The sequence below is a fragment of the Synchiropus splendidus genome, chromosome 2 (genome assembly GCF_027744825.2).
Source record: "Synchiropus splendidus isolate RoL2022-P1 chromosome 2, RoL_Sspl_1.0, whole genome shotgun sequence".
Lineage (NCBI taxonomy): Eukaryota > Metazoa > Chordata > Actinopteri > Syngnathiformes > Callionymidae > Synchiropus > Synchiropus splendidus.
Window position 1 is genome coordinate 35,387,859 of NC_071335.1, and position 17,301 is coordinate 35,405,159.

General features: G+C 43.7%; 1 protein-coding gene across 1 annotated transcript; it reads left to right on the forward strand.

Annotated features, from left to right (window-relative positions):
* Window positions 1-7,756: 7,756 nt before the first annotated feature.
* septin3 (septin 3) lies at window positions 7,757-17,301 on the forward strand. The gene is made up of 10 exons (XM_053855178.1): window positions 7,757-7,936; window positions 9,364-9,741; window positions 10,494-10,622; window positions 12,867-12,948; window positions 13,063-13,200; window positions 13,607-13,724; window positions 13,794-13,889; window positions 14,096-14,192; window positions 14,276-14,327; window positions 15,350-17,301. Exons 2-10 carry the CDS (start codon window positions 9,366-9,368, stop codon window positions 15,474-15,476), a joined length of 1,215 nt encoding a protein of 404 aa, XP_053711153.1. The 5' UTR covers window positions 7,757-7,936; window positions 9,364-9,365; the 3' UTR covers window positions 15,477-17,301.

A 17,301-nucleotide genomic window follows, 5' to 3' on the forward strand; every position in this document is an offset into this window, starting at 1 on the left:
GTAAAATAGAGAAGCATTTAGGGCAGCCTTGACTGACCTGTAAAACAAACTGACTTGTGTTGTCTTACCAAAACACATTTCTTTTAAGTTAATGTAACGTCAAACCATGAGACCTCACCCTCCCGACTGACTGATGTGAGGAGCACTGTCACATCCCCTTCCTCCCTCAGTTGTTATGTTAGTCCTCATTCTTCTATTCTCAGAGTTTTGTAGGGATCGTCACTTGTATGGCCTCTTCCTGCTGCCGCTCGCGCGCCCAGCTCTGTGCAGAACCAGCAAAAATCAAAATGAAAACATGAGAATGCATTGTTGTTGTTCACCTGGGGTTCCGAAGCAATATCGCTGTAGTTAGACGGCTTCCACCTCCGAGAAGGTTATTTTCTCTGACAGCTTTTTCATCATGTTACGTGACATTCTGATACAAAAGAGAATTTTTTGGTAAGCCATGTTTTCATTTTGTAATTCGAAGACATGGTGATGAAATTGTCATTTGGGAAGAAAATGTCAAGTGGAAGTGGACGTTTTCACCTGGTCAAATCCGGCCAGCTTTCAGAAAAGTTTGGACCGGCAAACTCTGCTCGGCCAACCCCAAATGGCGCCGCATCAAGGACATCACGGCCTTGGCCCTGGTGTGTAATCATGGGGCTGACTCAATGCCCACTGCGACGGTGTCCATCCTGGTACCCCCTGAGGAGTTCTTGAGATTTGATGCCTGACAGCCTGCTGAATAAGAAATGAAAGTCAAACCCGTCTTTTACACCGCCACAACTCGAAGTTCCTCCCTAGACATGACAAGTTAAAAGCCGTTCCTTTTTCCCTCTGCCGCTCACCTACGAGCACTGTTTATTGATAAACTGTGCCGTTATTATCTCACTACTGTGTGTATTTGTGGCTGCAGATCGGCTGCTAAAATTGGCAGACATTGAAGTGATGACATCCGCTGACAACTCTTCATTATGTAGGCCATCATCTCCTTTGTATTCAGCTATTGTCTGGGAGACAGAAGGAAAAAAAAGATTTTTTTTCTCGCTCTCCCTCAGCAGAGGGACTTCATAAAAAAACTGCTACCTCCGTCAGTCACAGCAAAAGTTGCTGCGCCCAGACAAACGGCTCGCTCTCTCTCCGTCACAACAACGGTTTGGTGGCCTCTGAGTGAAACGCAGTGGAATTGATTTTACGCAGCGAAGCAGCCAGCACCCACAGACATCTGAGGCGCCCCGTACCCCCACCTCCTTCCATCATTCCCCTCCCAAAAAAAAGGATTATAGTTATATAAGTTTCCCTCCCACTCCTTCCATCCTCCCAGCCATCATCAGGGGTGTTGTCATGGCAACCCCACCCCTCCTTTCAACGTCAGAGCAAGGAGCTGGAGGATGAAGCCGCATGCAGCTTCTGTCTCTCGTGTCTCACAGAGTGCACCTGTGATTTTTGGGAACCTCACAAGCAACTGTGGGTGCTCCGGATCACAAAACCATCGCCACCAAAATACCAAGCGCTGAGCGACGCCAGCCGCCACACACACCTTCAGGGCAGCAGACTGAGTCTCTACAGGTAAGCCGGGGGCTGTTGTTTACTACCATGCACTATTTATAAAAGAAGTAAACACCTGAATATGTTAAAGTCAGGAAGCCAGGTGCTTAAATGGGAGCTGGGATAGCTTTTAACTGACTCTGTCGCGGAGCTCACAAACTTCTCAATTTTTAATTCATGTAACTCTATATGCATGAATACAACAGATGTGTTATTAGTAAACACAATTTCACGACTTATTTAATTCAAGCTGTTAAAGCCAACTTCTAACTCACAGGTTCTTTTAAATGCTGTTTCTCCCCTGGAGGTTTATTTGGGAAAAAAAGGTACGGCTTCGTAATCACCATGAGCTTATTAGAAATGAGGTGGAGCCGCAGCTGAAACAGAACAAAAGAAACAACTAGTCCCTCACTGGTCAATATTTGCCCCCTTCATAGAAGCGAAGACGAATGAATGATCACTGACATTAGACTTGTACTAGTCAGGAAGGATTCTTTTAACACCATGTACAACGCGTGTTTCAATATCTGCACAGCCATTCATCACTAATCTGAGGTCGGGGGACCTGAATAAAACAGCTCTTCTGGGGGAATACTCGCAAACAAAAGACATAATCACTTCTCCACCTTCCTCTGAGGGAAAGAGAAGAACAACAAACCAGCCACCTCAGCTGCTTTCTCCACATGAAGGAGTACCAGTCATACTTGCCACTCTCTCCCGAATGGTGGAGCTTTCTGTGCTTTTATCTTCAGTTTCAGTACATTGAAATCTCTAATCTATTGACTTCTATTCAGCTATAGTTGACCTTTTATTTATTCTGTCCGTGTAGCTTTTTCCCTAGATGTAGTTATGTTTGATTTATTCTTGTGTTTGGGTAGTGACATACGCTGAGTTGCTCTCCCGAGGCAAAGCCTAGCATCCCTGCTGAGAAGTCTGATTTCAGCTGCAATCTTTTAATCACCAGCCAAAACCTGTGACCTCAGCTGAGAGTACAAATGTAAATCAATTGACAAATAGACGTCTGTCATTCGGCTGAGCTCTTTCTTCAACCCGACTGTCAGTGTCTCCCTTACTTATGAGCAAGACCTCAACGATACTTCAACTTGGCTTCAGACTTTTCTGGTTTCAAACGTACCTGTGAGACCCAGAGGTCTTAGAGCCACACATCATCTGCGACAAATAGAGACAAGATCATGACGTCACACACACTGTCAAACAGACTGAAACTGAGAAGCACTCTCTTTAATTTTTACTATTTTTTAATGATAAATTTTTATGCTTAATATCATTGAGCCCTACCGTACCTGCAATTTGTTATATATATATATATATATATATATATATATATATATATATATATATATATATATATATATATATATAATGAAGAACAACAAGTTAAACAACTGAGTAAGTCTGAGTAATCTCAAACCAAGTACTTTAGTACTTAAAGATTAAAAATATCCAACAAAAACAGACGGTTGCAGGGCTAATTTTACTGACCTGACTTGAGAAATTTGAGATGTACTGTATAATGCATATTGTTTAACTTGTCACTTGATTTTAACTGTAAAAGTGTCTCTTTTTTTTAGAGTGGAAACACTGTCCACCTTGGCCCCAGCCAACAGATTCTTTCCATGAAGCTACTGAATATACAGTAAATGTGTCCCAACATTACTGTGCAGTATCATAACAGCAACAGCTTTTCAAAAATCACTTAAATAGGAAATGTGTTTTGTAGAACATGGTTTGCTTGTGTTGGACTTTTGAAAACACACTTTGTCATGAGACATCAACACATGAACTTGCTGCTTACTCTGCGTAGTGGAAGGTCCTGCCCACCGCTGTTTCCCTCTGTCTCTCCTCTCCATCAGCGGCAGCAGCAATGTCGTGGCTGTTCTTGGACTGGTTCGTGCCGCTCTATCTGCTGGTGTCGGTTCTGGTGCTGGCGGGCTTCGGGGCATGCTTGTACTTCCTAGAGCCAGGACTACAGGACGCCCACAAGTGGAGCAGCAAGACTGTGCGGCATCACCCACTGGTGGCCAGTGTGAACTGCAGAGATGAAGACGGTGACGCTTTGATATGAAGAAGCGGTTGAGTGGACCAACTGGACTAAGACCGGAACAGAATCCGACATGAAACATCATATTTCCTTGTTTTTCCATCTGAAAACAGAAAAAAAATTTCAAGCAGTTACTTGCACTTTAACAAGGTCACTATATTCTACCTGTGTCAACACTTTTTTGTATTTGACAATCACATATATCATATTTGCAATGTGAAGTTCATGGCAGAGAAGCATGTGGTCTGTGCCAAAACACTGTCGTAGTTTTGAAACATTTCATTAATAAACTGAGAACATCTGACTTCAGAAGGACCAAATGTAACGGGTGAGATTTTCTTGTTTGGACTCCATAGTGTTGGTAATGTTTATTTAAATCCAACATTAAACTGTTTGACCTTCAAGCATCTGTTTTTTTCTCATGATTATGAGCACAGTTTTGAGACAGAGCTGTCCACAGTGGGTGGAAGTGGAACAGTGAGGCCATAGTGTGGAGGAATTGGGAGAATGGCACTTCTGCGCCCACCACTTCCTACATCTCAAGTCACCGTCTGCTGCTCTTTGTGTCAGTCACTTTTTCACCGCAGCCAGAATCAACGCAGCAGGTTTGTCAGGTTCCTTTTCATGACTTTAAATATGATTCTTCTGCAAGAGCTTCTTCTGTTTGACTTTGTCACATTGCTCTGGACATGTAAGATTTCTCTAGAGATTTAGTGATAAAGATCGAGAAGTTACAAATTGTGTGGCGACTATAAAAATTGTAGGTGTAACTGAAACAGCAACAGGCAGATACTGGTGTCTCTGAGTGGTTTTCTTATTGGATTCAAATGTATTCATTTGGACACGTCTCAGAGACAGCATGCGATGGAGTTCCAGAATACAGATTGGAATCAACCATACTAATCTTTCATCTTTTAAAACAATGGATTCAGATTAACAGGGAGGCCGGGCCTCTTTATTATTCAAACACATCAGATTCATAAAAACATCAGCAGGACGGTCGCGTATTTTGCCAAGCAGCTGACAAGGCTGGGTTTAAATCAACAGGCTCCCTACTGCTGCAAAACTGCAGGACAATGATGAATGTTTTTGACCAGCTGGCACCTTTCGTCCCACAAATGTCGACGGTTCCAGATAAGGATCAACCACAGGGTGCTTCATCATCTACTTCGCTGACCTCACCTCCGTTTGATGAAACCGGGCTGCTCTACGGACCACAATATAAAACTCAGTCAAAGTCCACCCCAGACAGGTAAGCTGAGCTGAGCCCGACCACAACAGTCAGTTTGCTTGTTATACATTATTACATCATTATTACATCATTCATGAGACATGATCTTTAGATCATTATCCCCACATTTCAGTGAGCAGGAAGCCATGCTTCTGCTCAAGTGAATCCAATTAAAACCGAAACGAACAAATCCATGCTGACATTAATAGAGGAGAGCTCAATCCGAATGTCATAGCTTCACTACATGGAGGTGGAAAGCACATTAAATGATGAATAGTTCCTTTCCTGACATGGTGAGAATAAATAACTGGGCAATCTTCATCTGAGATGTAGCTGTGATGGAAAATTCAGCTTGACCAATGTTAATATTCAGGGCTGGACAAGTCAGCTGACATGAAGTCATCGGGTGTTACTTGTGTGATTTTGTCTTTGTTTCTCCAGATCTTTGGTGCCACCCTCATTGTTCCTGGATAAACCAGTCGCTCATGTTAAAGCTGGTCAGACTTGGCAGAGGAACCAGATCCAGAGGTCAACACTTCCAAGAACCAAACCCAAGTCTGAGAGTTCACCCTACGTCTTCTCCCCCATTGCTTCCGCAGGCGAGCTAAATTCACTGAAGCCATCAACCAAATACATCCAGTCCTCCCCCTCACTTCTAAGACGCCCGTCAACATTTTTGCACAAGCTGTGTTTATCTCCAACTCTGACGGCTAGACTGAATCCAACGACTCCTGGAATGCAAGTCAGCCAACAGCAGGCAGCCAGCAGCCTGAAGGAAACTCCTGCATCGATCCTGAAGATTGGACATGGAGAAAAAGACCATTACCAGGCTGAAACTCCAGAGAGGTGTTGTCCCTTTCAAAGCCTGAACCAAAAGGGTGATGAGGGCCGACCAAGAACTTTCCAGAGAAACGCAAGTGTCCCATATCTGAGATCAAGCTCTCCTCCAAGACAGGCAGAAATTAAGGCTCCACCTGTGCAGGGTGAAGTGACCACGAGCTCAAAACAACACAGTCCATATTCTGATGCCTCACATGCAACTTATTTCAGTCACGAAGTGAGAAGATTACCTGCGACTCCACCAGTGACTCGCCCTGCATGTTCACCACATATAGAGGCCAGGAGACAGCAATTTGACCGGGGCCGAGCAAAGGAGGATATACAGTGTCCGTATATCAGCAGAAATCAGCCGGACGACAGGTGGAGTTCTCCTCCTTCTAAGCACAACAGGACAATTCAGGGAAACGTCCAGAAGCCTGGACTGAGACCAACAGCTCAGAGTCAGAAAACTCCAATGGACAGACACAAGTGTGTTACAGGGGATTCAAGCTGTCACTCAAGAGACAGGGATCAATGTCTGTGCACAACCAGTCGATACAAGACATTTCGTGAGGAACATCTGAATTGGAAAGCCACTTTTCGACCACCAAATGCTTGGAAGCCAGACATCATACATCATGTGGACGACAGCTTGGCTGAAACCGGACCATTTCACACTGACCTTTTAGCTCCAGCTCACCATGACTGTGTGTCCACTAAACTACAGGAACTATCCTCAGAAAAGTGCAGTCGAAGCCGTTCCGCGACGCACGATCCGCTCAACACAAACAGCTTTGGCATCGGTTCAAAGGGGTCCTTCAACCTGCCGCCCCAGCTGCAGCACAGAGTTAACCAGAGGCCAGAGACCACAGCAGTTCCTGTTTCAGAAAACCACACGACAGAGCCAGAGGATCCTGACTATGTCACCATGTATTACCCAGGATCGGTGTATGTGGGTGAGTCCGTAGCTAAACCAGAACACCAGCTCCAAACAATACTTCCTATTTGATCGCGTTCACCATTGTTCTGGCGGGTGAAGGCGTAAATTAAACAGGGTGGTGCTGGAGGATCGTGGGGGAAATGAAGTTGTCGCTCCTTATCAGCTGAGAAACAGACGTGCTGAGCAGAGACGTGACAACAGCAGCTATTCAGGGGCATCAAAGAGATTAGCCAGGAAACAGACCTCGATGGAAACATATTAACTCCATACCATGACGAGTGGGATGCAGGACAAGGCAGAGGAGAAATTCCAAGATGAAGTGTACGTGCTTAAATATTGAGAAACTCTTCACATCAGAGCCACAGTGGCGCTCTGTGATGCCTTGAAACTGCTCCTGATAGTGCCGTCTCCTCCTGAGCAGATGCTGCTCTATAGTTTCTTTTAGCAAATGACGATTCAATTCTTCCAACCCGTCCCCATCAGCTCAACTCTCTGCATACTGTAGCTCATACCTACGACTCTCCAGCTTCTCCCTCACCTCTTTTTTACTCACTACAGATCACTATATCATTGGCAAACATCATGCCTTGGAGGGCAATGCACAACTACATTTCACTATACACAGACAACAGCGAAGTACAAACACTTAACGGATCATTCGACCAATCAGCACCAAGCAGGATCGAGAGTTGTTACGCTCAATATCTCTCTATTTATTCCAAAGTGAATGTCCGTTGTGTCTTCAGAGAAATGCAAAACTGTTTTGTGCAGTTGCATGGAATTATATTCACAACAGCTCACTTATTTTCTGTTTTCATTTTTAACTAACCGCCAAATGTTATGTGATGAAGTCAGTAATGGAGCTCATATTGAGTAGTTGTAGACCTTACGTTTCTCTACAAATACACAGTGTACCTCCATCTGACTGACACTGTACTTCAGCATCAAGACAAACACTTCTGTGACGTTCATACTCGCCACTCTTCCCTTATCTTCATGGTGCCACTCATCATTCTGATCTCTTGAAGTAAACGGTTTAGTGAACGTTCATTATTTATTTATTCAAACTTCAAATGAAAGTGAATGTGACCTACTGTCAGTCAGAGCTCCTCAAAAAAAAAAAAAAAAAAAAAAAACTCAGCTTGAGGCGTTTGGAAATGCGCGTGCGCACTGCATCCCTCGCTCCCCAGTGTCGCCTTGGTAACAACGTGAAAGGGGGTTCTCGCTCTGAGGAAGGACGAGGCGGAGAGATACCAGGAGCAGGCACACTTCACCTGGTTTTTAATCCACGCTACGGGCTTATATCTGACTCTTGCAGGATCTCATCTACCGGCGAAGCCAGCACCTGCTGCAGGTCAGTGGATGGAGATCAGTGGGTGTGACTTAGCAGCTAGCGGCTAAGGCGGCTAGCTGGTAACGTTGTTGCCAAGCATGACATGAACTGGCGCAGACAATGGGCTCGACCTGGCAGCGAGTGAGGTGACTCGGTTTGATGTATTCCACAGCGTATTAGAAGGTAAAATGCGCATCTGTGGGCTGATGGCGAGGAACATGGATTTTGAAAGCGGGTCAGCGCTGCTCCTCCGGAGCATCTTGAGTGTGACCGTGTGGGAGAGACTCAGTAGTGGAGGCTCTGTTGTGAATCAATGTGACAGCCAGTGGCTCTGTGTGTTCTCGAACACGGCCGCTCTGTATGTGTCCGTGTGTTCCTCCTCAACCCATCTGCCTTCGAGAGACTCTTGGATCAGGTTCCAGGGATGATAAAACCAGGCTCACTCGTGCTCGTAGAGTCAGTGTTCAACAACAACAGCATCCTTGATGTGGTCCTGAATAGTGAACAGTGCATCATTACAGGAAAATATTCATGTTAGTTCGAATGCTTAATTCACTCTAAAAAAAAGTGCAATACAATTATACCTGATCAATAAACACAATCATTGTCATTGGCTTTGCCAGTTGTAAATCCCAGTGTGTGGTGTTGTTGACGTGAAAAACTCCCACCTGTAATAATATTGCACTACCTGTCTTAACATGGGACTGAGTGAGTGTAGTATGCCTTTAGTTTCCAATGAATGAAGCAGTATACAACAGTGCTGTCGGAAAGTAGATATCAAGTGCTCATTCATGCAACTGTTGGTGTCAGATGCCTTCAGGCTTGGATGAGTGTATGTGGGCGCTACGGTTATATGCTACTGTATGGTGAGGTCAGTTGTGCGTATCATACCAAATAAATATGACAAAACAAAACCATTTGAAAGAACGATGATGAAAATGCCCCCCCTCCATAAAAAGAAGTAGAGTAATTTTCAAAAATAGCACTGTTCATGTCTGGAAAGTTGGTTTTACTGCTTTTATTGTTGTGCTGACAGCAACTGCAATTTCACGTTAGAGCCTGAAGTTTTAGTGCAACGCTTGAGTTATGAACAGAATAATAGATGATATAACATTCTAATGATTCAAATTCAGGTATTAATTCAGGTTTTAATATCAACTGACCATGTGGGTGAAATAACAGGCACGTAGGATGTTGTCATTCTTATTTGGCTGTTGATGTGTTGTTGTCTAAATGTCTAAGAAAGTAAACACACAACTTACTGTATTGAGGCTTGAGAGAATTTTAGGATGATAAAATATTTAGTTTTTATGTCAATGTCTGTTTCTCCTAAACTAGAGCAGAAATAGGAGGGGGTCTGTGCTGCTCCACTGACCTAGTTCTAGGAACATGGCCCCTGTGTCGTTCATGAAAAGCTCATTGCCTCTCCCTCTTCTTCTCCTCTGCAGACATGTCAGACGTGGTTCCTCCAGAGGTAAGACCTAAGCCTGTGGTCCCTGCCAAGCCTCCAAATGTTGGGGCTCCATCCCCATCCAGCCACTTCCCCCTCCAGGGGCTTGGCTTGGGTGGTGGTGGTGTCTCTGCGCCACCTCCAAGTGCCATCCCTGTGCCGATTGGGAGTCATGGTCCCAGTCATGTGAGCACCCATGGCATCGGCCACGGTGGGAGTCATGGTGGAAGTCATGCTCACGGCATAGGCCATGGCGGCTCTAACAGCACAAGTGGAGGATCCACCCTGCTGGGCTACATTGGTATTGACACCATCATTGAGCAGATGAGGAAGAAGACGATGAAGACTGGCTTTGACTTCAATATCATGGTAGTAGGTCAGTGTGACTGATGTGTTTTTCTTTTATTAGAAGGTATTTTAAAAAAGGTCCTGAAGTTCATGTATTTTAGGTCTAGAATGGAGCAAAGATATGAATGTTTAAGACTGTTTATTTCAACCAAATTATACAACATTTGTGTATGATGTGTCCCTGATCAGGGGCTGGGGTCAGCAAACACAAAAGCACAGTCCATTGTACTACTCGGCTGATGTTGAAGTAGCACTGACTTTGGAGTCAAAGTTCAATGTAGGGGTTCAAAATCCCAGTGTAGTGGGGCCCTATGCTGGTAAAGCGCTGGGGAGAACCCTGTTACTGTTACATTACATATAGTCTCTTACATATAGTCTCTAATATGCTCTTTTACATATAGTAAAAGAGCAGATTATACAACAGTTCTATTCAGCCCCTTATTCCCTATTTACCTCGAACAGTGCTTGTTTGTAACTGCGTGTAAGGTCCTGTCTTTTCTATTGTGCTGTGTGTTACTGTCAGTTACTTCCGATCCGGTCTCTTCTCTGAAGTAGTTGTTAAAACTATGCATCTATGCAGCTATATTTAATTCCTGCTCAAAATGAGAACCGTCTCTTGTGACCACGCACACAGTGAGAAATTACCGTAGTGTAGGTCCGTGAAGAGATCGTGTGAGTGGCACCGTAATGGAGGTTTGCCTCCAGCAATAACCTGTAGAAAGAAAGCCTGCGACGGTCTTGGACATCAAAATAATCCAGCCTCTGTACACTCACCCACAGGTCACAGTGGTCTGGGGAAGTCCACTCTGGTCAACACCTTGTTCAAGTCTCAGGTGAGCCGGAAGAGTGCAGGGTGGGCTCGTGACGAGAAGATTCCCAAAACAGTGGAGATCAAATCTGTCTCGCATGGTAAGTTAAAGCTACACTATTTGAGAGGTGTCCTTGTTGTTCACCACAGTGCCATTGATCATGCTGTTCACTAACTTTGCTTCCCACCCCAGTGCAGCTTAATCCAAAAAGCACAACATGACTGCACTTTTAGCTGCTGTTTTAAAGCACCTCTGAGGATGAAAACAACCATCTAAAAAGTAGTTCACATATAAACAGGATGAGAACACCATATCCAGTTAAATAGGAAGACGATGAACTGTCCATAAAAAGATGAGATCAAAAATAAATACTCAAATACGCAGCCTTATCTAATACAAATGCAGCACTTCTACCCACCATGTGTTCTTTCACCCTTGAAAATATCTGAATGCAGAATAGCTTATGACAGCTTTGTCTCATCTGCCCAGTAGAATTACATAATGTTGTTTCAGCCTCTCAGAGATTTATCTGCAGCAACACTGTCGTTGCTGCTTCAGTTTACATCATCATGCTGCCGTTGCCCGAGGTGGACACTGACCCCTCACTTTGGTTAGTCCGCCAGCAGCAACAGGAAACCAAAGAACTCATTGGAATAGAGTGGACGTAATTGTCATTGAATTAATGAGCTTTTGTTTTGGGATGTTTGCAGTTTATATCAGTAACAATGTTGTCATTTTTTAAAATGAAAACAAAAAAGACAATCCCTTTTATTGACTACAGTTCACCTACACCTGTGTTTGACTCACCTGCCCTGAGCTGCAGGGCAAGTTTGGAGAGACACCAGCATGTGAAGGAAACTTGATGAACCTGTCACAACACATTGTTAGCACCAAGGGTGTCAATGAAACAGGATCATTTTCCAGTTGGCCAAAACACATGCCATATTCAAATGTCCTCACTACAACATTTATCACTGTGGCACAGACAGTTCAAAGGCTTCAATATGGCCGCTGAACATTGCACTCCACCAACATAGGGGAGTCCTAGTCCAGTCTCTGCTGTGGAATAAAAGAACTCTGTGAATTACAAATAAAATGGGATACATTAACTTGCATTCCCTCCTTCCAGAAAACAAAACTGTGCAAAGACAAAGATGCTTAACGTCACTTTGCAGTCTCAGAAGTGTGAGCAGTTTTAGCACATGCAAATTGCTCCTCTTTTTTTGTTGGAAAAATAATAATAACAATGAATAATGTATAAATAACAAGTTCTGAAGTCCAGAAATTGGTCTCAAAATGACAATATAAAATCTGTGATTAAAATGGGAGCAACAGCTCAAAGAACGAAACAGTCAGGGCTCAAATAAGACTGAAGACTGGTCCCCATCTTCTCTTAAAGATCACAGGCTTCAGCTATCGCTGTGCTGTTCACTGCTCCATTAAGCAAAGCTGTTTACTTTTTCTGTATCGATTGTTCAACTGCAGGTGCTTCAAGCTTGAGATTTTTTTTTCTCACAGTCATCAGAAGAAGGTGTAATATAAACTGGAGGAAAAATGCCCAGAGATAATAATAATGGGTCCGTAGAGAGGATCACTTGAAGTAATCCAATGTCCAATAATGGGGCGATCCCAGAATATGTGGTCTATGCCACCTTAATGAACTATACATATTCACATCTCACACTCATAGAACCATGGTTGCATCCATTAAGTGTTAAGTGCAGCATTTCACAACTGGATTTTGTTTTATGGGAGAACTGCTAGTGACAGCATTTCGAAGTTCAACTGGTGCTTGTAACTTTACTGTTTGATTCCGCTGCGATTTAAACATGCAGTAGATATGTATGAATATCCAAGGTGGCAGTTTGTGGATGAGACCTGTCATGAAGATGGTTGTCAAGCCAATTCTATTAAGTGTCATGTTGGTGCAAAAAGAGATTTGGAATGCAATATAATTGTAGGAAATACACATTACTTTAAATGAGCAAGACGTTGTAGATTGTATGGAGTAAACCGCATTAAACTGAGGTGAAGACTCAATATTATCTCAGTTAGCCTGGGTGGAGATCAAAACACTCAGGTGAGAGGATGAGGAAGTTAGAGTTTTATGCTGGATCCAGTCTCTTTCATAAACATTGACATTATAGTATATGAGTGATTTTACAAAACAAAAAAAAAAGGATTTGGAAAAAAAGTTGAATGACACTGCAACATATTTAAATAGATATGCTGGTATTTAAAATGTTATATAATACATATTATCTCATATAACATATATTATATGTAATAATAATAATGTAATAATAGATAAACAGTGGCATGATTTGTGTTGTCTTGTCTGCAGTGATCGAGGAGGGGGGTGTGAAGATGAAGCTGACAGTGGTTGATACTCCAGGTTTTGGGGATCAGATCAACAACGACAACTGGTGAGCTGTTTTCGTGAGTCTAAAGTCACTAACCTTATCTGACCTGGTCTCTAAAGTAGCAGTTAGGTTCAAGCTTCCACCCATCTTTTCATGGTGTGAATGTTATTTCCACAGCTGGGAGCCCATTTCTAAGTACATCAACGAGCAGTTTGAGAAGTTTCTGAAGGAAGAAGTCAACATCACGAGGAAGAAGCGGATTCCTGACACAAGAGTCCACTGCTGCTTGTACTTCATCCCTCCAACTGGACACTCGTGAGTTGAGCGTTTGTGAACCTGAGGAAAAAGTCCAGACTGCCCAGTGATGGATCATAACAGAAGCCATCACAGATCCTTGTTATTTACGCGCAAAAATAAAGCTTCTTACAGCCGCACGGCTTTCTCTTCTCAACACCAAGCAATTAGCTCGAGCTGACATCTGTGAAATTGCCCACTAATGGAGGAGTGACGTTTATATCGCAGTCTGTGTGAGACCGATCATCCTCCGCTCTGAGGATTTGTGTGCAACCAAACAAGAGCTGCCACATGGATGGTTACTGTGACTGACCGTGGTTTTCACTGTCACTCTTTCAGTCATTCATTACTGCTGTGTTCTGTCCACGTGTGTTGTGGCTTTAACTCTCACCAAGTGGCCTGTGTTTTTTTCTTTTTCTGCACTCAGACTCAGGCAGCTGGACGTGGAATTCATGAAGCGCCTGAGCCACTCAGTCAACATCATTCCAGTGATCGCCAAGTCGGACACCTTGACTGCCGAGGAGAGACAGGAGTTCAAACAGAGGGTGAGACTGCGGAACAATTCATCAGAAGGTGGTGCTTCACTTCACTCATCCGTCGGTCGTTTGCTGCAGGTGAGGAAGGAGCTGGAGATGGGTGGGATCGAGTTTTATCCTCAGAAGGAGTTCGATGAAGACATGGAGGATAAAAGCGACAACGACAAGATCAGGGTGGGTGACCTGACCCTGAGGCTCTGTGTTACTGATGCTGCTAACATCTTCTTGCATATGTGGAGGCACTTTGTCCTCTACACAGCATCACAGATGCTTTTCAAAGTCATTCTTATGAGATCCATTTTTGGGAAGACTGGTTCCTAAAATAGCATCGGAATGTTTTGTCACCAACACAAGGCTCTTCTCTGAATATTCATCGACAGGAGGCCATGCCCTTTGCCGTGGTGGGCAGCGACAAGGAGTATCAAGTGAATGGGAAGAGGGTTTTGGGGAGGAAGACTGCATGGGGAGTTGTCGAAGGTGGGTGACCTTTCCATTGTTTATGCCTCACCACAAGCTGAATCAGATTCCGTTTGTTACATTCAAACGCTGTTCTTTTGCAGTGGAGAATCCAAATCACTGTGAGTTCGCGCTCCTGAGAGACTTTCTGATCAGGTAATGTCAGTCTGGGTGTGAAAGTGAACTAACCCGTGCATTGATGTTCTTCATTTGGTCAAGGATAGTTTTTGAAATTCTTCAATGAGGGCAGCGCTCAGTGCTGCCGTGCCACATTTCTTGAGTTTTTGTCATGGATTTTTGTGCCTTCACGTGTGAGTGCGTGCGGCCATATTTTGCCATAGTTGTGAATTGTAAGAGTTGACAAGCCAACATTTTGGCCTGTCCTCACAAGGTTTAGAGGGTTGAAACGTCAATAAAATTACTTAATTATCGTTAGGTTTCAGTTTGGTTCAGAGTCCTGTTTAAGGTGAGCCATGTGTTTAGTTGGTTAGGTTTAGGGTGGAGGCAGGGGAAAGCATCATGACATTATGTTTGTAACACGACTGTGTATGTGTGTGTGTGTGTCTTGGAAGCACACCGACTTGTAAAGACATTTCACTTTGTGGCAACATTTTTGCTGGTCCCCACAAAGTTAAGCCTCAGTTTGAGGATTTAAACTTTCTAATAACTGGATCATTGAAATTGGGTTCAGGAGAGTTTTGGTTAATTTCAGCCATTTGTTTTAGATGGTTACGTTTAGGGTGGGAGGTTGGGGAAAGCATGAAAGTCAATGAAATGTCCCTACAAAACATAAAACCACAACCTTCATTTGAAAATGTGAAAACATCAAACTTCAGGCCCCTGGTATTCAACACTGGTTCAGCCTCATCTTTAGTTGTTTTCATCTGACATTCAGTTTTTACCGTTTGCTCTGAAACAGAATCTGTCTTGGTCTTCTATTTAAATGTCAACGCACAAAAATATGCTCTGAATCTGTCGTGTTTCAAACAGAGACTATTTTTCTAGGTCACTCGGTGGTGCAACTGTCAACTCTGATTTTGTTTTGACATGAAAGTCGACTTGACTGCTCAGTTGTTTTTCCAATCATTCAGTTTGGGTTCTCTGCAGCCGTCCACTGCTGAGCTGCATCCTGTTGCTCATCGTGAATGGATTCACAACATTTCCTCCCGTCTCCTCAGGTCTCACCTGCAGGACTTGAAGGAGGTCACTCACAACATCCACTATGAAACCTACCGTGCCAAGAGACTGAACGACAACGGAGGTCTGCACCCCATCTCATCTGACACGCAGGAGAGCAACCTGTGACCAGTGCCACCGACTAAAACACAAGCTGAGCGATGAAGCTGAAGTATATTAGAGTCCCGTCATATCCGCATGCTCTGCAAACACGAGTAACAATATCATTCCGTATATTTATTTATTTATTTGCATTTCACGATTCAATGCTCGATCTCCCACTGCAACTACAGCTACTGTTTACTGCATTCGTTTTGAAAAGGTCACGACGAGGTGTGAAGAGAAGCTATTGGTTCTGATGTGAAAGCGCGTGAGAGAGGCTTCACCTGAGGCGGACATCCACTGCCGAAACCTTGACGCTGTTTGGAAGTGCCATATTCCGTGTGTAACCTCACCTTCGATCCTGTGGCATCTGATGTCATCACTCCGCACTGTTTACATCTGTGACCTTTGCTCTCTGGGGTTAAAGGTTATGGACCATCCAGGGTCCTGCTGTTGGGTTTTTGAGGGCCCAGCTTATGAATCCTCAGCAATTGAGAAGGTGGGAATTTTATCTCGAGTTTTTGTGTTGTTTTGTTACTGTTTAGTGGCCTGTCAGCCTCTTTGCCTCAACTGCTGTATGTCACATTGAGAAACAACCTTGCCACCCGAGACACTTCCTCGGTGGTTTTTACCTTTGGACAAGCTGAAATCTGTTGTATGATCCCTCGTCAAATCTGGTTTTTGGTGCACTGTAATTTAGCCAGCTATATTTGTTTTAAATAAAACGAATTGCCGTGCCATATTTGCGCCCCGAACCTTGAGTTGGATGCATGTGCTCTCGAGGTTGTTGGTGTCCAAACACTAGAACTCAACATGCACTCCAACAGTGTCTCCAGGAGGCTGCTTCTTATCATTTGTTTTAATAATCGGAAACATTTTAAATATTAATGGGGGTGGTCCAAAACCTTTGGCCCAGACTGCAGAGACCCTCAGACATCTCAGTAGATGTTGCGACTGTGATTCGAATCCTGAGGAGCAACAATGTCAGGAGAAACTGTCTGTCAATGTTAAGAGTTCAAACCCTATTACAAGAACATTAAAAGAGATTCAAGCGTGCAGAATGAAACCCCGTGTGGCGGCTGCACTACACCAACAATTGAGTGCAAACTCAGGACAGTCAGTCTTTCTCCAACGATAAGAGCGCTGCATTTAAATAAAGGCAGCCGCAGCCAGCGGGGCTTCCCACTGACGCGCGCCCTTAAAGCAGAGCGGTGTCCGCTCAGGTGCGCCGCGCTGCGCCGCAGGTGGTGTCGATTCAAGGGAGTGGACAAGCGCACAGACTGTTTCAAATCATTTCTTTCCTCTGTCAAAGAATACTCTGTTTGGAATATCAGTATATATATGTGTGAATATGCCAAGATAAATACAATATAGATGTGCTGCTGTCTTGTGCCATGTCGTTGTCACCACAGTGGAGCTCTTGTTCTGTTCGGGTGTGTGATTGTGAGGCTTCCCACTAGGTGGCAGCACACAACCATCAATACATTCAGGATCCACTCCACAACCTGAAATCATAAAAGATATGTTCATTTTGACGTCACTGTCGCTGTTTTCCACCGCAATTGGAATTTTCAAAACTACAACAATATTGCCAATAAAGCTATCATCCTTCTTTAATCTGGGCATTTTGATCCTAACATGTTGCTTTTTCGTGTTGCATATTCATAGCATTTGAGTTCTCATCGTCTGTTAATACTTTTTCTGTTCAAGTTCTGAGTCAAGAATATGACTTTCATTCAAGTGATTAGTCGGGAAGTTAACTTTTTGTATTGTCTCAAGTTGTTTATACTTTAATGTTTTGTATTATTTATTGTTTTTGTCATGTGAGTCATAATAAAACAGAAATAATATG

Coding starts and splice junctions, on each gene's coding strand:
- septin3 (XM_053855178.1), top strand. CDS start 9,366: ATGTCAGACGTGGTTCCTCCAGAGGTAAGACCTAAGCCTGTGGTCCCT. Junction 13,725..13,793: donor GACAGGAGTTCAAACAGAGG/GTGAGACTGCGG, acceptor CGTTTGCTGCAG/GTGAGGAAGGAGCTGGAGAT. Junction 14,193..14,275: donor TGCATGGGGAGTTGTCGAAG/GTGGGTGACCTT, acceptor GTTCTTTTGCAG/TGGAGAATCCAAATCACTGT.